General features: G+C 52.4%; 6 protein-coding genes across 6 annotated transcripts; 1 reads left to right on the top strand and 5 right to left on the bottom strand.

Annotated features, from left to right (window-relative positions):
- Positions 1-1,935: 1,935 nt before the first annotated feature.
- BO95DRAFT_354406 (putative membrane bound C2 domain protein (vp115)) lies at positions 1,936-6,705 on the bottom strand (the record flags this gene model as incomplete). Its single annotated transcript, XM_025582212.1, has 4 exons — positions 1,936-5,981; positions 6,041-6,296; positions 6,365-6,427; positions 6,493-6,705. The coding sequence occupies 4 exons, from the start codon at positions 6,703-6,705 to the stop codon at positions 1,936-1,938; spliced, it is 4,578 nt and encodes a 1,525-aa protein (XP_025445964.1).
- Positions 6,706-10,400: 3,695 nt separating this feature from the next.
- On the bottom strand, positions 10,401-12,253 carry sti1 (Hsp90 cochaperone STI1). The gene is made up of 4 exons (XM_025581681.1): positions 11,862-12,253; positions 11,557-11,768; positions 10,909-11,500; positions 10,401-10,850 (listed from the first exon to the last, which is right to left on the bottom strand). The coding sequence occupies exons 1-4, from the start codon at positions 12,159-12,161 to the stop codon at positions 10,698-10,700; spliced, it is 1,257 nt and encodes a 418-aa protein (XP_025445965.1). The 5' UTR covers positions 12,162-12,253; the 3' UTR covers positions 10,401-10,697.
- A 1,145-nt stretch (positions 12,254-13,398) lies between these two features.
- BO95DRAFT_460142 (RPC34 RNA polymerase subunit family protein) lies at positions 13,399-14,539 on the top strand (the record flags this gene model as incomplete). The annotated part of the gene is made up of 2 exons (XM_025588708.1): positions 13,399-13,649; positions 13,711-14,539. The coding sequence occupies 2 exons, from the start codon at positions 13,399-13,401 to the stop codon at positions 14,537-14,539; spliced, it is 1,080 nt and encodes a 359-aa protein (XP_025445966.1).
- A 491-nt stretch (positions 14,540-15,030) lies between these two features.
- BO95DRAFT_439371 (putative PHD finger domain protein) lies at positions 15,031-17,009 on the bottom strand. Its single transcript, XM_025585719.1, has one exon. The coding sequence runs from the start codon at positions 16,828-16,830 to the stop codon at positions 15,409-15,411; it is 1,422 nt and encodes a 473-aa protein (XP_025445967.1). The 5' UTR covers positions 16,831-17,009; the 3' UTR covers positions 15,031-15,408.
- A 784-nt stretch (positions 17,010-17,793) lies between these two features.
- On the bottom strand, positions 17,794-18,345 carry BO95DRAFT_285104 (uncharacterized protein). The gene has a single exon (XM_025581682.1). It carries the CDS (start codon positions 18,062-18,064, stop codon positions 17,843-17,845), a length of 222 nt encoding a protein of 73 aa, XP_025445968.1. The 5' UTR covers positions 18,065-18,345; the 3' UTR covers positions 17,794-17,842.
- Positions 18,346-20,608: 2,263 nt separating this feature from the next.
- esdC (GTP-binding protein EsdC) lies at positions 20,609-21,483 on the bottom strand (the record flags this gene model as incomplete). The annotated part of the gene is made up of 2 exons (XM_025588002.1): positions 20,609-21,232; positions 21,292-21,483. 2 exons carry the CDS (start codon positions 21,481-21,483, stop codon positions 20,609-20,611), a joined length of 816 nt encoding a protein of 271 aa, XP_025445969.1.
- Positions 21,484-22,525: the final 1,042 nt, after the last annotated feature.

Here is a 22,525-nt window from a genome sequence, read left to right on the forward strand (position 1 = left end):
CCCCCCCCCCTTTTTCTCAAATTCAGGGTTCAATCAGGCTTGCCCCACCAAAAAAACCTCGTCACCAAACTGGAGTTGAATTTGAATGAGACCAGACCGGCAAGAAGCTACGTAGTCGACTACAAGTCTACCTCCTGAAACTCTTCTTTCAGAGTAAGTGACTAGACTGCGGACAAGGAGTAGTTACTGCGAAAAGAAAACAGCAGTTAGAACCTTCCACCTGCCAAACCCTCGCAGAAACTCAGGTAGTATGTTTATAGATCACAATCCCACTCCGCCATCCACAACCACATGACATCGGAAGTTCCAGAGCCCAGAGACAGAGTTCATAACAAACCCTACTAGTAGTGATCATCACCAATATCAACCTCCCAAGCCATTGATTGATCATTGATCAAGTCTCACTCTCAAATCAATAGATCCCTCCACACAACAACACATGTTAGACATTCATTGCTAATAATAAAAAATAATAAAACCCTTTTCGGTCACCCCCGAAGATGTATCAACAAAAACATCAAAAATCCCCCGGCACCGAGAGAGAGCCTCAAGCCCTCCTCCCGATTTAATTTCCCGTGACAGCTCCATCTCCAGCTCCAGCTCCAGCTCGAGTCGGAACCTAAATTCTCCTATTTCTCCTAACCCGACAGTCCAAAAATCCCACGGAGTAAACCCCCCTCTCCTCTCCTCCTTTTAAGATTTTCGTCTCGACCGACTGCACTACACTACACTACACTACAACACAACTGTCCGAGTACGAGTCCAATAAGTTAACTTACATACAGTGAAAAAGGGAAAGTAAAAATGATACGTGACCTAGGTACGTACTCATGTAACTCCGTACTCCGCGGACTAAACAACCATAACCACAACCACAACTCCCGAGTAAAAATAAAACAAGAAACCATATACTCGAGTCAAAATCAGAGTAAAATCATCACGAACTACGTACGGTAAACCAAGATTAAAAAACCTACAACTAGCTCTTAAGTTAACAGTCCCAGAGATGCTAGGGAGAAAATTTAAAAAAAAAAAAGGGATTAAAAAAAAAAGAACCAAATCACCCATTTAATTACCTACTACCCCTTTAACGCAGACCGGCTTTACCATATAGTGAACCAACTAACTTAACTCACTCCGTAAAAACCAAACCAAACTAACTAATGTATGTATGTCAGTCCAAAACACGATACGGACCACCACCCGTTGAGATAGGTACGGAGTAGTTAAGTGACAGCTGGCACTGGCGCTGGCGGCGACGGCGCCCGCCATCCACGTTGGGCGCCACCTCCTCCTCCCTTGCCTCATGCACCATCTACTTATGCATTCATACAAAGGTACCGCAGAGTAGAAGAAGACGTCGATCGGCCTGGAAATACCTACCCCTCACCCGAAGGAGCAAGCAAGTACGCCGTCAGCAAGCTGCAAATACAAGCAATGTCCCCTCGTTGACTAGTGTAGGTAGTCATCGATCTGGCCAGGAAAGTCTAGAAAGAACATCTGCTGCCCCTGTAAAGTGGATTGATGAATGCCCCCACTTGTTCAACAATGGCGGACGGCTATCGCCCGGCGCCATCGAATCCCTCCCTACAGATTCACAGAGATGGTCAAAGGAACCTTCTTACACCTCTAACCGTTCACATACTGAACAAACCGATATAGAGATATATAATATATACAAGCAAAACATAGCAAAATAGCAAAGCGTCTGATCCAACCGCCCCGAGTATTCTCATTATCCAAACGCTACGCTAAGTGGGCAAAACACCCCAAGGATAGGTATCACATCTTCGTCCATCTCGAACCAAATGCAAAGAAAACGGAAAATAAAAAAAAAAGCGAAGCAGAGCAAGATAGTATATGAAAGAAGAGCGAAAATAAAGAAATAGTTCAGGTCGTTAAGCAATAGCAACAAGAAAAGAACCTCCCCTCCCATCAAGCTCCGCTGACGTTCCGCTTGCTGAGGAAGCTGCGTCGACCGGCCTTCTTGGAATCAGGGCTGTCCATCACCTCCGACGCGGCATCGTTCGTGTTGGAGTGCGCAGTGCCGGGCCGAAGAGTGGATTCCGTTACCGCAAAACTGCTCCGGAGTGTGACCGTGCCACTGCCCGCCTTGACTGACTTGTCTTGTCCAGCAACAGATCCCTGATCGTCCACGAAGAAGATCCCTTCACCCAACACCGTGTCCGATCCAAAAGTGGCATGGTCAACCACTCGCACCTGGTACTGCGCATCAGCAGTGGTGTTATGCACCCGACAGGTCTCATGCGACGGGTCATAGAACACAGGTCCACCACCCGTCTTGTGAGCCTTGGTCTTCAGAACATCTTTGGCGCCCTTGGGGCCAACCGCCTTGATAAACACCCGCACGTGTGCGTTGGGTGGGTATCCGCTTGCAGAAACAACCGAGATGGTGGCCGTGCCAGCCTCGCCCTTGCCGTTCACCCCAAGTCGGTCCCCATAGTGAGAGGCGACGCTGCGGCTGCGCGCGTGCTGCAGCTCGTTCTTCGGAGTAGAGCTAGGCGGTGTCTCGCCCTCCACAAGGACAGCTGCCGGGGCGAGGTTACTTTCGGCCGCGGGGGCTTCTTCGGCCTCTTCCGCAACCTCGTCTTCCGCACGGAATCGTGACATGAGACCATGCTTCAGGAAAGACGCACCCTTGATCACATTGCCACCAACGAATCCCACACCCTTGACGGGGGCGCCGACAATCTTGCCGGGGGTGGCGAATGTGCCGTGGAATGTCGAGGACCCTTGTCGAGACCGGACCACATAGGCCGGCTTGAACAGCAGCTTCAACCGAATTGCACCGGACTTGCCATCGAGGGGATATGTCACTTCTTTGCTCTGGAAGGGTTCCAAGACCTGAAGATCAATCGGTGTTCCGCCCAGGTAATCGGCCTTGTCGCCGAAGTCCCAGTCGTACACATCGACCCGGAAAGACGCTCCAAGGCGGGACTTGACGGGAGCCTCAAAGAATTCATTCCAGGCCGGGTGGAGCGTTTTCTTCTGCACCTTGGTCTTGTACACCATCTCATCATTGAGGCGGAACTTGCAGTACGGGTCACTGTAGCCGTTGCGGTCGGCCGAGGGGAGATCGGCAGCATCCATGACGTCCACCCGCAGAGTACCCATGTTGTTGATACTCTCAGTGGGGTCGAGCTTCATCTGGACCGGGATGTAGCGGGCACTGACAGTGATCTTGCTGATTTCTCCGTCATTGGACCGAAGAACCAACTCAGTTGGGGTGTACAGAATTCGCTGCAGAGTGGAAAGCGTATCACCCGTCAACTTGGCAATCGTGTGATCGTCGCTCTCATCCTTGGTGTCTTTTTTGTCGATGATCCGCATCGTGATCTTGGAGAATTCGAGCTCACGAACGAACGCGTCACCAACATCCTCAAGCTTGGCTGCCTTCGTACGGAGCTTAGGAGAGCTGTACGCAGGGAACATGTAATCGTCCATCAAGATTTCCACCTGGACATTGTGTCGGGAAAGCTGAACCTCGTGAACGTTAAACACCAGGAAACCGCACTCGTATTTGGGAAGGTCTTCCACAGAGATGTACGTCTTGGGAGCTTCCTTGATTGATCTGATGGACATCGTCTCCGAATCCTTGGCAGTTTGCGGGCGAGTTCCGTTTGTATCGAGGCTAGCACGGCTGCTTGCAGCATCCGCATGACCATTCGTAGTAGTTCCATTGGTGCCATTTGTCCCATTGGTTCCGTTTGGAGCAGCAGAGGTCTTGGAATCGATGCTGGCAGACTTGGAATGTCCGGCCGCACTCTTGCGCTTAGACTCCGTGCTTTTCCGACTCAGTTCCGTACCCTCCGTCTCGCCATTAAGGTCATCCGATTCCTCCTCGGACTCTTCTTCGGGATTGACAACAGGAAGAGCTGGATAGAAAGCCACGGAGTAGTTCAAAGTTCCTTTAGGTGAGCCGTTTCCAAGACGGAGGCCGCTGGAGATGAGCTGCTTCTCGTCATCAACTTCATATTCGCCATTCTCATTCTCCCGAACGTAGTCGCCAGCTTTGATTTCCGTGGCACCTAGTGATCGATCGCTGTTGATGGTCTCCTCATCCATGACCTCTAACGTGATCTTCTCGCGAGAGCTGTGGATAGGCACATAGACCACCTCGTCCCACTCGGGGTTCAGGTTGTTCCTGAATGTGACGGTCCGTGCTTTCGTGTAGCCGGAGATCAGAACCCGTACGTAAGGATCAGACTTGCCCATGGTTTCCAGGTTTCGAAGATTGGATGCACTCTTGAAGTGAAAGCGCATGACACCAATGGGATCAACGTATCCAGCGCCATGGACGCCACCGACCGCCACCGGCTTCCAGTCAAGGATCAGCTTAGCGCGGCCCGTTTTAGCACCATGAAGATGGAACCATTGTTGGCCCTTTTCCATCATCTTCAACATGTCATTCAGCTTGATTTGATAGGTACCGAGAATGGGATCCTTGCCAAGGTCGCGATCATCCTTGATCACGAGACCAAGACGTGCGCTCTTCCTGTCCGTAACCAAGAATTCCTTCGCCGCGTTCTGGAAGATGGGGTTGTTGGTGCGCTTGAGCTTCTTCGTAATATGGATCTCCTTGCCGTTCAACAACAGGACACCGTACGGATTAAGCTGACCGACTAAACTCTTGGACGCATCCAAGTCCTTGGCTTGTTCAACAATGAACCGAGCAATACCAGTGTTCATCTCTGGTGGCGGCTCAACCTGACCATTCTCCAGCTGTCTACCACCCAGGACGGGGAAGAAGCGAATATCTGCGTGAACTGCGCCACGAGATCTGCCGCTAGCCATCACCTCGAGGAAGAGACCCTCATGCTCCGGCTGCTGCTCCAAGCGATCAAGCGGGAAGGTTGCGGTTCCCAGTTCCTTGTCCTTGCGGAACTCGTTCCAATCGTAGGGGATGATGGTCAAGGATTCAGCGAAAGAGGTGATGATTACATAGATTGTCTCATTCCATCTCGGGCTGTCCGTGTCATGGATGGTCTTAGTACGGCCCAGCTCGACGCGGTTGTTCAAGGTGACAACAGCGTACGGGTCCGGAGTACCAGCAAAAGCATCGGGATTCTTTAATTGGCGAGCGCCATGCAGCGTGACCGCGACCACACCGATGGCCTGGTCGACAGGGTTGCCGGCCAGCATCTTCGCAATTTCAATCGGGAACACGTTGGGGGCATACATCATCGGACCGAGATTGTTGTGAATCTGCTCCTTGATGAAAGTCTCCAAACCAGGAATGAAGTTGATATCAAAACCAAGGGTATCACCGCCGAGAGGCTTACAGACGTAGTCGATTTCCGGTCGGTCGAGGAAGCAGACATCCACCCGCTCAATGTGAGGGAAGGGAATTTGCAGCTTGACCTTCACGCGCATCAACCCGCTACAAGCCATGTCTTCCACAATCACATCCAGACCCTTGCTGACCACACCCTTACCCAGTCGGACTTCCAGGACGACCTTCGGGTTAATCTTGTTCTTTAGCTGGCGAGCAGTAAGATCCATAGTGTCGTTGGGTGTGAAGCTGAACTTCCAGTCCATGATAACGGTGTCGACTTCAGTCTTGGGGTATGTTTTGACGTGCTCCAGTCGTGGCGGCTTCGAACCAAGGATGAAGGTCTTCAAGCGAAGACTATCGAGCATCGCGGGGGTTGAAGTGCTGAGAACCTGATCCACCGAGTTGATGATCGTATCGCAGAGAACGGGGGCGTAGATGGGCCAGAACTTGACCAGGAAACTGTTGATCCATTCCAAACTTTCAGTGTCCGTTTCCAGTCGTTGCTTCGCCATTTCACGATTCACATCGTCTCGGAAGTTTCGACGAACACGCCGAATCGAAGTCCGGTAGTAGGTACTGCAAGCGGCCATGATAATGAACACCCAGGCCAGTCCGCCGCCCAGCACGGCAACGACCCAGGATGCGAGACAGGCGAAGACGATGACACCGGCATTATGATACCAATCTAGCCCCAGCGTTAGCTCCGCCACTCGTGCACGCGTGAGGATCGGCTGCAGTCCTTACCTCCGAAAAATTTATCATCCAGTTTTCCTTCCAAGAGTGTTTGGTGATCCAGCAGGGTTCCCTCTTCTTTCTCCTCTTGGGTCGGCTGGTGTTCGAACTGTGGGGCCCAGCCCGTCCGGTCGCGTGCCCATCGCAAGTCTTCCTCCGAGGAAGCCTCTCCATTGGTCTGCGCTGTCGCATCTTTCTCATCTTCCTTCAGGATGTCGGTTGCGGATCTTGGAGGGGGTAAATCGTATTGGTCGGGAGTGCCGTCATCCTAAGTAGCGTATGTGTTAAGTCAACTGCTTCATAGATGTAGGATGCGGCGAAAATGACCAAACTCACCTTATCCGTGATAACAGCGACGCCTGTTGGTTTATGCTCGTGGTGAAACCCGGGGGGCAGCCGCTGCGAATGAAGACACTTGTCAGTTACCGGAAACCCTGTCGATTGAGAAATGAAGGGGATCTTACAGCTCTAGCGGCGGCGGCTTTGGCCTCGGGAGACGCATCAGGGTCGAACTGGTAGGCTGGTACGCCCGCCTTCCGGGTCTCTTCGACTAGAGTCTTCTCGACATCCTCTGCGCGAATATCGGACTGCGGATCTTGTGCAGCATTCTGGGCCACCTCAATGGCACCTTGTTGCCGCAGTTCGTTCTTGCTGCCTTCTACGTCTTGCGACGCCATGGCTTTTGGAGGGTAGGGAGATGAGGAGAAAACCTCGGGGAGGGGGATGGTGAAAGATCACCTATAGCTTGAGTCCCCAAGCGGCACAATCTGAGTTTATAAGTCAATTGGAAATCTGTTCGGTTGTAGCGTATGGCGAGAAATAGTGGTCAAAGAAACCCATGTAGAGAGGGAAAAAAAAAGAAAATGATGAAGCGGGGGGGTGGGAATTGACAGAGCGAAAGAAGCTCCTGTCAATGGGAGTGAAGCGAGTTGCTGGCGCTCGTCCTTTGAGTGGTTGCCTTGGCCTCCGCGGCGGGGAGGTGGCTGAAGCAGTGGACGGCAGCGGCAGCAGCAGCTGCTGCTGCTCGGGAGAGGAGCTCCTCGGTGAAGCTGAAGGCTGGTAGGAGGTCCACTAAACCCCAAACCCAACCCAATTTTCTCAGGAACAACCAGCAGGATACGTATCAGGAGTTGGTGGAGTTGAGGAAGGGGTAGAGGGGGCAGGTGGGGAGAAATTATTGGGAAAAGAACGAGGAGGGGGAAAGAGAATTAAATTAGACTTGCTTACCTTAAATTGAGAACTGGGATGAAAGAACCGAAGTTGGAGAGGGGAAGTAACTTAGTTACATAGGTAAAGGAAAGAGGGGAATATCGAATGATGAAATATGGAGTAAGAGTAGGAATAAGAGTAGGAATACGGGGGAACCTCACAATGGCAGCACACAAAAGCGGCCGGCCGCGGCGGTCATGATTGACTGATTGACGCCAATTGCTGGTTGATGACGAGGAGAAGATACGGAGTCCGGAGGGTTCCAGCGCGAACGGATTCAATTCACAGCGGAGCCACTTGCGTCAGAATAGGCAGGCAGGCAGTTGGTCGGGTTGTTCTACAAGTACTTCAGTTATCGGCTTTGTTGTTCTTCTGCTAACAACCAACTAACTGACGATTTGTTGTTACAGTTACTACTCCTATACCTTTGTACATCCTATTTTACTTTGTTATTACTGTGAATGAAGCTTTCCAGCTTCTCCCCCTTCTGGTCAAAACCCGCTCAATCTCCATTGAACCACCAGATCTGGTATAAAAAAAGGAAAAGTGCCAAAGACCTAGGAACCCACCAGCTCCGGAAAAGGAAGCGCGCCGATCAAAAGAGAAAGGAAAAAAAAAAAAGATAAAAAGGATCCTCTTCCACTCCAGCCTCCCCACATTTAACCAAACTTCCAGCCGAAGAAGCTCTGAGCAAGAACCATTCCACGAGGCACAGGATTTTTGATGAGTGATGAGTATCTCCGAGGGACTGAGTACCTGATCATCTTCAAACCAGAATCTGATTGTTCTTCTTGCAAAAAGTCATGGATGAGAACTGAACTTATCCGCTTTCCACTCCCCATTTACATAGGTACGTCGTACTGTCTGCACTTGGACTAGTTGACGCCAGCGTCCCGATCTATTGGAAAGGCCAGCACCGCCACAGATCGGGCGCCGCCACAAGTTCTCACAACTCCGCTCCGTATCTTTTCCATGTCCATAATTGATAATTCCGAACCTCTCGGGCTGTCCCCCTCCCCCCTATTCTTGATTGGATTTCAGGGGATCCTCCACATCAGAGTGGGCTCAACAATGGTCAATCCAAAGTTCCAAACCAACAAGTTCAATTTAATTTAAACAATTTCTTGTTCTTTGTTCTTAGCAAGAATAACCGAGGAATCCCGATGCGTACCCTCGACGAGCCCTAAGACGTCGCCCTAACCGAATTTGGTAGTATAACTGGACGATAACAAACTGACCAAGCACTCACCATTCCCATCACTGATTACTGTGACACCGCCTGCATTGCATTGGAGTCAAAACGAAAACTCAATAATATCATCTCCAAAAAGCCCAAGCCTGCCAAGGTCCAGCGACTGGCGGCACAAAATTGCCGGAATAATGTGGATGCCTACTCGTCACTGAGTGCCGGTCACACGTGTCAGGACAAGTTACGGCGTACCTCTGGTTATCATCTCCGACAACATGGCTACCGAGTATCTCAACAACCACCAAGAAGTAACAATATTCCAGCCATAAGAACTGTCGAGGATACCTATATCCCCTCTCAAACCTACAAGTTTCCAACCTCCTGCTCAAGTAGTCAAGGTGAAACGCCGTCAGGCCACCGCTACGCAATGCGCGGAGATCTGATCAACCCCGTCGTAGTCGATCGCAGGGGCTCCATCTTCCGTTTCAACACCCAATGACTGCGGCCAGGACATAAGCTTTGAAGCTGACCAGTCGAAAGTACCGACCTAGCGCATTCAGTTTCGCATCCACGTCATGCTATACTGCACTCTACAGTACTTGATCGTCGTTCTACTGAGTATGTGCAGTACGGAGTACTGGTTATGTACTCACCTCCGGCCATCTGCCAGCCAGGACTCGAATTGAACCACAATTGCAGCGCGAGTACGGAGCTCTCTCGGAAATCAAAACCCTAAGACACACCCACCAGGATCAGATGTGTGAGCACTGAGAACACTAAAGCACGTTCCCAACCTTCTCTTTTCCTCCTAGGCTCCTACCGTCCCCTACGTACTACTCAGTATTTACCAGCCACAGCCCCCCCTCCACTCCCAGATCCTCAGTAGATGTAAAGTACAATAGGATAGATCAACACCAACCCATCAAGCATAAGACAAACACAACACAATCCCACCTACAACATACAACATACACACCACCACTTTCAATCAAAACCACACCAACACCCATCATGCAACAACCCTCCGACATCTCCGACATCCAAGGCCGTGTAACTTTTGACAGTATACTGTACATTAATTACTTGTGACTTCCTGTTTATTGTTTATTTACTTACCTAACACATCCGAAAGAAAAGATCGACTTGGCTTGGGAAAGGGACTCCTCCACCCCACTTCGCTCGCTCAGTCCGAACATCGAAGTTTGCCACCGAGATCATCTCAGCTTGACTACGGCCGCCCTTTTTCAGCCCTGAAATCTCCCCAAAGTCCTCAGCCCCGACTTCCCGAGATGTACTAGGTACCTATGTTCATGCTCCAGTCCACCCACCCACGGTTCCCAAGTCCATCCCAATTCCACCCGATAACTTCAATATCTTATTCCCGCATATACTGTACATAAAACTGCACTCGGTCTGAATCAACCCTGTATTTCTCCAATTGAAGTAAACACGGAAGCCTTGAGTGGGAAACAACCCCCCTCGAAAAAAAAAAAACAACAAGCCGAACAAGTACTGAGTAAACACAAGAAGAAGTGCTTGATGCCACAAAAAAAAAAAAAAAACCATCCTGTGAAAAAGCCGAGGTCGGACATCCAACGAAAGGTCAAACTCAATGGACAAAAAAGTTCGGCAGTGAGAGAGAGTGTGTGTTTGAACTTTACTCCGTAGAACGTACATACTACATAGTATTCGTGCGCCCGACCGCCCGGACGGTCTTGCCTGGTCTGCTATCTGACTGCCCCCTCTGCCTGAAATCTACAAAACTGCTGTACAGCCCGTGGCGCATAAGTTACGGGCCATCATTCAACAATGAGTGTATTCTGGAGTAATGGAACCGCCTACCCCCGTGGTCCTGAAGGGGGTTTCTGTGTCCGAATGAAAGCCTCGTATACCGAGCGGTCGCAGCTGGCCAGCGGAAAGTTAATTGCAGACGAAAAGCTACGGTGTGAATGTCCGGCGGAGCACGGAATGAATATACAGGATATATCGACCACTCAACAGTTCAGTTGGTGCTTGCTGACTATTATATACACTATCAGGAGGGAGTAGAAAGCCAGTAGAAATACACATCTCAAAGCATGTCATTTCATCGATCTGATATCAAATGCATCGTCACTGCCGTAAAATAACAACGAGAAAAAAAAATACATCAAGAGGGCCCCGTAGAGAACGCTTTTCATAACAGATTAAATAATAACCGCAAGTCACAAATTTCTCCCATCCGTGTCTCCGTCATCACTACCTCCTTCCACTACTCCACTACTGGCTTGCTCACCGACCCATGCGGATGACGCCGGCGGCCATCAACTTCTGGATCTTCATCCGCACCTGGGAGTTCTTCATGTGCTCCTGGAGGGCGGCGGGGTCGCTCTTGGCTTGCTGGAGGATGGTCTGCATGATAGGGTCCTGCAGGATGGACATGATCTATGGATTGCATAGTTAGCGACAGGGCCCCACTGATATTGTCAGGTAGATAACTCACCTCAGGGTCGTTCTGGATTCTCTCCATCGTCTGTTGCTCGGTCTCGCCGGCACGGGCGCTGAACTGAGCGTCCAAGCACTTCTGCTGCTGCTGCTCGATCTCCCGAGCGTGAGTGCCGTCGTCGTGCTCCGAAGCTTCCGTGCAGACATCCAGAGCCTTGTTGTACTCCTTCATGGCAACCAAAGCCTGCGCCTTGCGCATGTACGCCCGAATGAACTTGGGATCCCGCTTGGTAGCTTCGTCACAGTCCTGCACGGCCTGGGGGAAAGCCATCAACTTGATGAGGGCCGCAGCGCGGTTGGAGAACCCGCGGGGGTCCTCGGGGGCGCGCTTGGTCATCTCGGTGAAGGCATCCACCGCGGCGGGCCAGTCACCCTCCTGGAACTTGGCCTGGCCGAGTTCGCGGGCCTTCTCGGCCTCGGCAGGGTCGACGTAGGCCTCCTTCTCAGCCTTGGCCTTGGCCTTCTCCGCGTTGCGCAGCTTCGTGAGAACATCGGGAGTACGGTGCTCAGTCAGCGCCTTGTGGTAGAACTCGATGGCCTGGCCGAGGTCGCCAAGCTTCTCGTATGCGGTACCGATACGCGCAAAGGCCCTACAATCACGGACGTTAGCCACGGTTGGATGCAAAGTCGCACGGAGGATCCTTACTTAGCAATGGCCTTGAAGTCGGCTCTGAGCTCACGACCCTCCTCGACAGCCTTCTGACAGGTCTCGATGGCACCCTGAAGATCGCCCTTCTCGAACTTGGCGGCACCGAGGTTGTTCAGGTAGGTGATGTCCTTGTGCAACTCCCAAGCCTTGCTGTAGTGCTCAATAGCCTCATCAAACTCTCTCTTCTTGTAGAAATCGTTACCAAGCTTCTTTTCGGCATCGGCGGCTTCCTGAGCCTTCTTCTTCTCGAGGGCCTCCTCATCCTCAGGCTCGGGCTCCGGGGCGGGCTCGGGCTCCTTCTTGGGAGCAGCGGGACGAGCATCAGGCATAGGCACATCCTCCTCAGCCTCCTGCGCAGCGCTAGAGGAAGCAGCGGCCTCCGCCGGGGGAGCTCCAAAGTTCATATCGATACCCAGCAACACACTCATGACCTGCAAGAAGCGGGGGTCGCCGATCTCTTGGCCGATGTCGTTGGGGTTCTGCTGCAGGCGCTTGAGCTTGGCCATGAAGTCGGCATCGGCCAGCAGGGGAGCGGTCTTGGGGTTGCCGGCGAGCTTCTGGAAAAGCTGAGGATCGTTGAACATTCCACCGAGTCCTCCCATGGGATCGCCCGTCACACCGTCGGCCTGGGCTTCGGCGTCAATGGCCCTCTTGACAGCGTTGAAGCCGTTCTTAGCCTGGTCGTTGGTGGGCTCCAGCTTCAGAGCCTCTTCGTATGCGTCGTGGGCAGCCACTGGATAAGAGACCGTTAGCAGCGGCAAAGCACCGAGTGTGCCAGCTGACACGCTTAGGGGGTTAACTCACGGAGATCGCCCAGACCGCGGTAAGCAGCACCTTTGCGGATCCAGCCCTTGGACCAGTCCGCCTTCAAATCCGTAGCCTTGTTGGCATCCTCGAGAGCCTTCTGGTATTCATGTTGCGCGGAATATACAGCGGAGCGGTTGGAGTAGAGGATGTGGTTGGAAGGCTCAACTTCAATAGCCTGGGAGAACTTCTCACTGTGAAGATGTCAGTGATCACCTAGGTTTACTAGAGATGTTCCAGTCATCGCTGAGCCGAATTTGATTGCTCTATTTTCAAGTATTTTCAAGCGGGGTAGAATACGGGACCAAAAATACGTACATAGCAGTAGGATAATCCTTTGCAGAGAAGGCCTTGTTGCCCTCTGCTTTCAAAGCGTCAGCCATGTTGTAAGACAGGTGACAGTAGGTTTTGGGGGGGGGGGGAATGAGAAAGAAGTGAGGGTGGAAGAAATGAGGGATGATGGTTCTGAGGGAGGAGGAGGGAGTTGAGAGCCGCCGGGGGAGCCAGTGCCAGTTTAAACTACGGCCTGAGCTCTGCCGGGAGCTTCTCGAAATTTCCGTTACAGTACGTACGCACAGCCTCAGGCCACAACAAGGCAGAAACAGCTGTCACTTGTGTTAGTGTTAGCCTGAAGCCTCAGGCCTCCATGCATGTGAGGCCAAGCCCGAAAGAGAAAGAAAGGCCGCAAAACATCTTCTTTTTCCCGCCGTCATCGAATTGTTCTTTTGCGCTCATTCCTTCCAGTCACTACTTGGTACTTATTATTAAAAGCTAGCTTTTCACAGTTGGGGACTTGAATTGAACCTCTCCCCGCCCACCTTTCTTCAACCAGTCCAAAAACAAAAACCCCCGGCGCGCGCTTCTGATCATGCCCTTCCATAAGCCTTTCCGGTGATAGTTTCCTTCCAACACAGTGTGTGAGACATTTCGGACAAGATCTCCCCCTCACCTTTTCCCCGCCGCGCCCACCACCACGAACTACAACCCTCTCCCACTCCCCAATACTCCGAAATTAGATTGAAACCGCCGCAAACAATGGCCTCCTCAGCTGGCTCTTCAGTGAGCGAGCTTTGCGCCCGACTCTACGACGCCTGCTTGAGAAACTTCCCGTCCGACCATCTCTTCTACCAGCAAGATCTTCTCGGACTGGGGATCGTCCCCAAGAATGACCTCGCCCTCCTCCTGCAATGCACTCAATCGCTCGTCGACCAGAAACTGTTCCGCCTGCTCCAGGGAAAGAATGATCGATTGGCGTGGAAGATTATCTCCCGGGAGGATGCAGAGAAGTATGAGCCCTCCCAAATCCGGCAATTGAATTCGAAACTAACACGAACGAACCGCCCGCAGACTGCAGAATCTCAGCCCCGACGAGAGTTTAGTCTACAATGTCATCCACTCGACCGGGCGGTCCGGCATCTGGGTACGCGCGATCGGCACGCGCACGAACCTGCACAAGTCGATCCTGGACCGGTGCCTGAAGTCGCTCGAAGGGAAGAATTACATCAAGAGCGTGCACAATGTCAAGTTCCCCAGCCGGAAGATGTACATGCTGGCGGGCTTGGCCCCCAGCGAGGACGTGACGGGCGGGGCCTGGTTCACGGACGGCGTGCTGGACGAGAACTTCATCAACAGCGTCGCCGGGTTCATCGAGTGGAAGGTCAGCCAGAAGAGCTGGTACGAGGTGCCCGCCGTCCACCATCGCAACAACAAGCGCCTCAAGACCGCCGACGGGAATGGGATCATCAGTCACAACCCGCACGAAACCGACGCCCAACCGCAAAAGGAATACATCCCCTTCCCCGCCGGGTATCAGGGCTACCCGACCATCCCCGAGCTGACGGCCGCCGTCAACGCCAGCGGCATCACCCCCGTCCGACTGGGCGAGGAGAGCATCACCCAGCTCCTGGAGATGCTCTGCTACGACAACAAGCTGGTCGCCCTCAACAACGGCGAGGTCTACCGCTCCGTCAAGACCCCCGCACAGGTCAAGTCGCAGCAGGCGCGCAAGCCCCCCGGCGAGGACTCCGGCATCGACGACCGTCTCGTCCGCAACGGCATGACAGAAGCCCCGTGCGGTCATTGTCCGGTCTTCAAGCTCTGCGCGCCCGGTGGAGCTGTCAGCCCGGAAAGTTGCGAATACTTCGATCCCTGGTTAGAAAAAGCCCTGGGATTTTGAGAGAAGAGAGAGTGTGTGAAAATAAAGCAGTGATCGGTTAATCTTCCATCTCTCCCGTGTGCATGGCTTAACTTCGATCTATATCTCTTACCTCCTTTTCCTTCACCTCCCATTTTTTTTTTTCATTTCTGTTCTTGGATTATTCCCCCACCGACACATCATTTATCAAACCACTTTTTATTATACCTTACCTGACTTACTTACTGTATACCAGTCTTTTTGCGGATCCATAAAGAAAGGGGACACCTAACTCTTACGCGGAGGCTGGGCGATGATCTTGTTTTGCTTTTGCTTCTGCATAGCGATGGCGTCTTTTGTGTTAATTATTACTTTTCTGCTTGTGTCTCCACACTCCAGTGTCTGATAGTGGATGTGGGACGAGGGGGCCAGAGTCATATGTCGATGCATGGTCTGTCTTTTTGTCTTTTGTTCAACAACAAGAGGTTCTATACTCCGCATATAAATTCGAGGCAAAAGAAGTCGAGGGATAAGAATCAATTCCTATCTACATTTTTATAGTACCCACTACCCACTACATCTCTCTTCGTATCTCTAGGTGAGGCCGCTGAATACCGGGATGGATGCAATTATCCCTAGGTTTGCAGCCCATAATACTAAGACCCCGGCCCGGAATTGTAGATCAGCTTGATTTGATCTCAGGTATGTAGTCAAGCATACCACCACCGCTTGATGCATGTTGCCGCTTAAGACCACATCAATGAGCATAACACCTCCAAACCCACGGAACTAATCACATATTCCATCAAGGGCTACTAGACCTAATTCCACGACTTAAAGACTAACTAAGAAAGTAAAAGGGTATAAAGACAACACCCAAACACCGAAAGCAGCCTCCAAGAAAAAAAAAATCACGCCCCCAATTTCGCCGAACACTGCGGACAATACCACTTGCCCACGGGCTCCCGGGTCAACCCGACACACTTCCAATGGAACCACTCGAACTCGCAATCCTCGTTGTCGCACGCCACCATGTCACCATGGCTGACGCTGCGACACGTGCAATACACCTTGGTATCCTCGTTGCCCTCATCCTCGTCCTCCTCTTCGTCCAGATCGTTCTCCCCGCCGCCGCCGCCGCCGCCCACCCCGGCGCCACCGCGGAGGTCGGCATGTTCCGAGTCCGACATGTCGGCGCTGCTGAGCAGGGAATCGTCCTCGTCGTCTTCACCACCACCATGACCACCGGGCCCAGTCGCCGAGGACGAAGGGGAGGATTTCTTGGTGATTTTGAGGCGGCCGCTGGCGCTGGAGGATCGCTTGCTGTGTTTCCCGTTCAACCCGCTGCTGCCACCGCCGCCACCGCCGCCGCCTCCGCTGCCGGTCTTGAGTTTCTTGAGCTGCTGGTGCGGCGCGACCTTCTTCGTGAGGACCTTCTTCGTGGTCGAGGCGGAGCTGCGGGGCCCGGCGCTGCCGGCGCGGCTGGAGGCGGGCGTGCCCCCGCCTTTCGGGGTACCGGGCCCCAGCGAGGATTGACGAAGGTTGGAGGACGCGGCGGGGAGGGTGCCCAGGGAGGCGTTCAGCCGGCGGCGCTTGTTCTCGACGGCGCCGGCGGAGGATTCGCGCTGGTGCCGCTGCTGGAAGTGCACGGTGCCCGACGGGGTGGCGGGGGCGGAGGAGCGCGCGGCGGACGGGGAGCTCAGCATGGCGGCGGCCGCAGCGGCGGTCGTGGCGTTCCGGCCGAGGGACTGGTTCAGGCGTTGGGTTGCGCCCAGGATGAGGTTCGCCGCGCCGCCGGAGGCGGAGGCGGACCCGCCGCCGCCGCCGTTGGTGGCGTGTGCGGTCGGGGATGAGGATGCAGCGGCGGCCGCGGCGGCGTCAACGGTGGCGTCCGGGAAGAAGATGCGCGGGGGGTCGCGGTATTGGTCTTTGTTGTTGAAGAGGGAAGGGAGCGGGGGGTCGTTCGAGAGCATGCCGTTGCTTTGGAGTTTGTGGATCGCGATGTCCAGGCGCTTGATCTGTCGGTCCAGGAGGACGCAGGCCTTTTCGCTGAGCTGGATCTTCTCGTCTTGCAGGAGTTGCGATTTGTCGAGATTCTGGAGGATGGTCTTGCTGTATTGCTCCTCCTTCGGGTTGGGCGTCAGGCTGCCGTTGAGCTTGATGAATTTCTGCAGACTGGTGTCGCGCGAGTTAATGGTCGTCCGGCATTCTTGGATGGTCTTGTCTTTGGCTTGAATCTCCTCCATCAGGTGATTGATTTCGGCGGGCAAGTTGGCCACATCGTGCACGAATTGTTCGAGCACCGTGGCGGGGTCCTCTTGTAATTGCGACATCCTTCACGCTGGCTGCCCCCGGTCTCAATGCTGAAGCACAGTTGGATGCTGTAACTTCAGCACCATGTGCTCACTGTGGTTGGGAGGTTGCGGTTCGTGGTGCTAACACTGCAATGCGTGGTTCGGTGCTGGTGTGGTTGATCGAGACGACAGCGCAATGGGAGATCGATAGTCGCAAGGGATTCGGAAAGTTCAGGATGCTTCGTTGCTTATCGATCACAGTCGAGACAATCGATAGAGACACGCCGGAATTTCGATGTTCCGTGGTCGAAAAAAGGCTGATTACTAAGAGGTAAACACCATGAAAGTTGCAGCTGTGTGCTATTTCTTATATACTTCCAAGCCACTATTCTATTGTTGACAAAAGTTCTAGAGCAGAGAAATGCAGAAGAATGAAGTACGTGATACCCATGAGTGTATTATACTAGCTGAATGTTCGAGCCAAAAACAGGTACGTGGTATTTAGTATACAAGAAAAGTACCGAGCGATTAATGCCGGCCCCATTAACGTATTCCTGATACGCTTCCTCAAGTGGTAGGATTCCACTTCCACGACTCCTCCTCTAAAATGAATATCTCATCATCTAGGCAATGAAAGAGCCCTTAGCCACAGTGCGTCTCCCTCATGCCATAGTGATGCAACACAGCAGCACAACAAAAACCGCTTCGCTATGCTAATTCTGGATGAGCTTGTGTGCATGCACGAACGTGTACAGAACCAATGAAGCGACGGGAAACGAAGTTTATAAACGAAGACATTAGGTGGGTGAAGCGACCGGAGAGCGCAGCCACCCCGGCACGTCAAAATATCGAAAAACTAAGAGTATCTTCCAAAGACACAAGTTTGGGAGGAGCCTGCCAAATCCTGACTGAATCGAACTTTAAAGGAGTAGAGATGAAGGTCGCAGCCTGATAGATGGTAAGACGCGTCAAGGACAACATCCTTGAGGGCAGCTGCTGAGCCCAGAGTGAAAGTTGCCATCCTATGGTTGTCCATCATACCCTGCCGGATTCAACTCTTGCTACTGGAATACCCTGAGTCCTGAGGCGTTCTTAGGTTGCTTGCAATGCCGCTGTTGAATTTGATTGAGTGTTGAGCGCAGGCGTATCCGACCAGGACGACTTTTTCCTGAACCGAGTGGCCGCGCTGACCGTAGGCTTCACACGGGTCAACCGCGTGCTGGAAGTAGAGACACCGGCAAGCTGCGAATCGCTCCACGAGTTTATAGCACATGATGACTGAGTATTATGGTAGTGGGTAATAAATTGAAAGACGTAGGTGGTCTAGAACAAAACGGCGGATCTGACGTCCTGCGTGCGCTGCGATATGTGTGGAAGGAAGGCAGACGATAAAACGATCAAAGAATGGTAGCTAGTCGCACGACGCGACAGCTGACAGTAACTTCGGTGCGATTGACAACGGTGGCCTGCAGTATGTTTGAATGAAAGAATCCTGACTGTTTAGGCTACCCAGGAGCATGTTCACAGAAAGGACTCAATCATAAGCGGATGCAAAGATCAAGAAAAGTCGACACTGCCGAGAAAGCACAACCCGGCATTCTAAGTTGTTTTCGGTAACGCACAGAGGACAACAGTAGACTCCAATGCGAGGGGTCCATAAACCGAGACCGCGGCCGTTAATGGATAATTGCTTGAGAGCTCTTCGAGCCGACCTCTTCCATCACGGGGGATATTGAAGATGAAGAACAAGGAGGTTACAAGCGAAAAGCAGAACCGTCAAGGTTAAACAAGAATTGGTGAAGCCACAGGGGAAAGAGCACTGAGGGATGGTAGCATGACCGAGAAGAAGGGTCGGAGGGGTGGGCAGGAAAGCAAGAAGAGAAAAGGTGGGAAGGGAAGGGAAGGGAAGGGAAGGGAAGGAAAGGAAAGAGTAGAAGAAGAGACGGACGGAATGATAGAATGCAGGCGAAAAACAAGCGTGCAGATTGGTGGTCGAGTCCCCAGGTAGGCCCGCCTCATAGGGCAGAGGTGAAAGTAGTCGATCAGTGGGGAGGGGGAGACAATTCCCGGTCAGGCTGAACCTCACGGACCAGCTACGTAGTAGTGTTATCCACCAGGTTCAGCTGGAACGCCTTGTTCCTCAGGAGTCAAGAGCCAGAGCATCTCTTTCAATGGGTCGGGTGTTCTCCGAAAGAGGGGAGGGAGATGGAAAGAGAGAAAGGAGGGGAGTGACCGGCCGTAAGGCTGCAGGATATGCAGGACGACAAGCAGCCCCGTTCTCGATCAAGCCTGCCGGGGATTGGACCAAGCAGGTTTGGTAGATTGACCATAAGCGATGTCCATTGCTCGGTGATAGTAATCAAGTCAGTTTTGGTGGGAAAAACCGAGTGTTGAACCGGCTGATGGAATTAGTCGTACTAGTGGAAGAGCAGTGGAAGAGCAGTGGAAGAAGAGTGGAAGAAGAGTGGATAAAAACCATGGCGTAGGGCTGAACTCGGCAAGAATAGAAACAAACGTGCCCGTCCGCCGTCAATTGGCCTGCTTCTTCTGTTCCGGCACCAGTTCAGCCACCGTATCAGGCAACAATCTTCTAAGTTCTCAATTCATGGTTCGTGGATCTATCATCATTCTCGGAATATCGGAATGCTTCCTCGCATCCCCTCATTGAATGTGTTATTTATGATTATCATAATTTCCCACCATTATTATTATTTTTATCATTAATTGATGAACCAAAGCTTCTTCATTGTTGTGACTAGAAGAAAGATTCGTACTCCCTACCAAAGGAAGACTAAGGGGTCCTGGTTCGCTATGCATTATGAGGTAATTTCTGGACCTCGCACAGGGCTGTAGGGCTGACCGTCCAGATGAGCAAACCTGGCACAGAACTGGAGCTGCAATTCGCCAGGCGAGACTGTTCAAAAGTTAGTGTCTTGGGGAAATGGCCCTGGCCGCCCCAATGAAGTCACTACACCACACAGTACTGTATTTCACATTAGGTGTCGAGTTTTTGTGGCTGTTTGTGGAAGCCATCAAGGTACTGTACCACCACCGGATTGCCGTACATACTCGGTGCTAGTTGTTTTCGCATTTTCTTATATAATCTCCTCCACTCATCTCAACTACCAAGCAATACCTCCTACAAATGGTTACGCGCACCATCGATTGCAGTCATAAAGTAGGCATTGATAAGTTAGACCATCAAATCATCACTTCATCATTTATGCCCCGGCTCATCAATGTAGGACTTGTCAGGACATTGGTGGTAAGGCCTTGCCGGGACCACTCATCCTATCGTCGTTCCATCCGCCTGGCTATACTGCCGTTTCTAGTAGAGAGCGGATATTTCCGTTGTTCTTCACTCCTGACCACCACTCTCACAACAACCTCAACTTGCTTTCCTCTTTCTTCAATCCCCACCTACTGTCTCTTTTTCACCCCCCTTCAACGAGGACACTCCTCGCCTCCCTCCAACCATCACCTCCACTGCGAAGCGAGACCGGCTCGTCCGTAGCAGAGCCCAGAGTCTGGCACTGTCCCCTGACCTTCTCTCTCTTTTTCTTTTCTTTTTTTTTGTGGGTTTTCTGTGAGCCTCTTCGAGTGCCAGATCTGTGGTCCACGTTGCCCCGTCCCAGGGGCAACATGTTACACGGTTCATTTTAGTATAAATCGGTCCGGTCCCAAACCAAAATGAGTAGTCTGCTCCGCGTCACGCTGCCAGCACACCATCAGGGATACAGTAACCGATCCTGACAGTGCGCATGAGTTGATCGATGAGAATCAACATTATTCCTTCATCACGTCACAGACAATGAGACTATCTCCGGACAACAATTCCCTGCCTTCTGACGGCACTCCGAGCCCGTCTGTACTCCTCATCACTGTCCTCCGACTCGGAGCAACTCGCCTCCGAGGACTCGGTCACATACCCGCAGCGACTGCCTCCACAGTCGAGCTTGACACGGTCTCCCTTGCGGGTGATCCCATAGCGCTCACACCGGCAGATCGGGGTCGGGGGGTCACTCATGGAACTGAGCGACGAGGGAGAGGTACTGCCCGAGGAGCGGGACGACAGCGAGCTGCCCGCAGAGCTGGGCGGGCTGTTGGAGAGGGAGTAGTCGTCCGAGAGACGGGATCCCGCAAACCGCCGGGTCAGATCGTCCATGGTGGGAGGCCCACCGACAAAGTCGGTCTCCCGGATCTGGCGAGAGGCGTAGGGCTTGGAGGGCTTGGGGTGCTGGATCTTGGATGGCGAGAGAGCCCGGCCCTTGACCACTTCCGAGGCCACCGAAGTCCGACGGTGGCTCTTACTAGGGGCTGAGGAAGAGCTGGAGGACTTGCCGCCGGGAACATCCAGGATGTTGAGTTTGCGGCCAGTGGTGGGCTCCACCGTATATTCAACAGCAGGGTCATGGGAGACGTGATAGCCATCCATGATATACTGTAGTGAGTTAGTCAGTAAGGTGTGTCATTAGAAGAGAAGGAAGCAGGATCACCGACGTAGTACCAGTACCGGCCACCCAACTTGAGCATGGAAGTCTGGAAGCGGAACTTGCCCACCCACGAGCCGGACTTGTTCTCATCGCGCGAGAGGGGGATCTGGCGGGAGTAGTTGTCCCACGAACCGACCAGGTGGACGGTCTTGACATTGGAGGAGGTCCGAAGAGAGAACTTGAGCTGAACGGACGACATTATGGCGATAGTATGCAATTGACTCGAACCAGAATTATACTAAAAGATTAGATTATGGTAGAAAGGAATATAATAAATGATCGTGTCGACGATGGCGATGCTAATGTTGTTGGGGCGAAGTGACTGCCAGAGTCAATTCGATTCAGCCTCGTGCTGCGGCGGATTGCTGAGCGGTTGGTTCGTTGGCTGTGCAAGACAACAAAGCGTTAAGCTTGACGGGGATCCAGTCCTCGACACGTAAAAAAAAGGCAGAAAGAAGATTAAGTTGTAAGGCGAGCAAGTTTGTCTGAGCTGGAAGCAAATCGGGAACAAACACTATTGTCGACCGGCGACAATGTATTGAACCGTTGGAAGTTTGTACAGTTTAGAAGTATCCTGTGCGAATTGAAGCAAGACAACAAGGGAACATCCAGGAGCACAGCTCTCGGATGGTTCTGGGTTTTTTTGTTTTGGTAGGTGGGTGATATTAAGGGAAGTATAAAATGAAGATGAAGATGAAGGAACAACAAACAAACAAGTGCAACCAGTGCACAAGATACTTCCAAAACCACAGGCAGAACAGACAAGACTAGCTTGCTGAAGAAAGAAAAGAGGAAAGGGAAAAGTAGGGGAAGGCCAACGAGGGCCCGGCGGGTAAGAAGGCTCTTTTATGAGGGAGGAGGAGTCCACATGAAAGGTGGTGGTGGGTGGACAATACCTGTACTCATTATTCCGTACTCAGTACTGAGTAGGTAGGTAGCCTCCTGGAGGAGGTAGGTAATTACCTGCACTAGGAATAGCGACCGTGCCTGGTGCAGGTGGGTTTGCAGACCGTCCACCGTCCACCGTCCACCGTCACTCTGTCACACCCCAGCAGCGGGTAAGTCCAGGGTTCGATTGGCCTGCGCCGCCAGCCCGTCTCCGAGCCTTCAGCCATACAGAAGCCATTGCTTGCCGCCCAGCCAGCAACCACTGCCAGCCTCTCCAACCTATATCAACCTATAACATTCTCCTCCATCACCCTCCTCTGCACTATCGTCACCCATCATTCACAACATGGAAG

Source organism: Aspergillus brunneoviolaceus (genome assembly GCF_003184695.1).
Source record: "Aspergillus brunneoviolaceus CBS 621.78 unplaced genomic scaffold BO95scaffold_9, whole genome shotgun sequence".
NCBI classification, from domain to species: domain Eukaryota; kingdom Fungi; phylum Ascomycota; class Eurotiomycetes; order Eurotiales; family Aspergillaceae; genus Aspergillus; species Aspergillus brunneoviolaceus.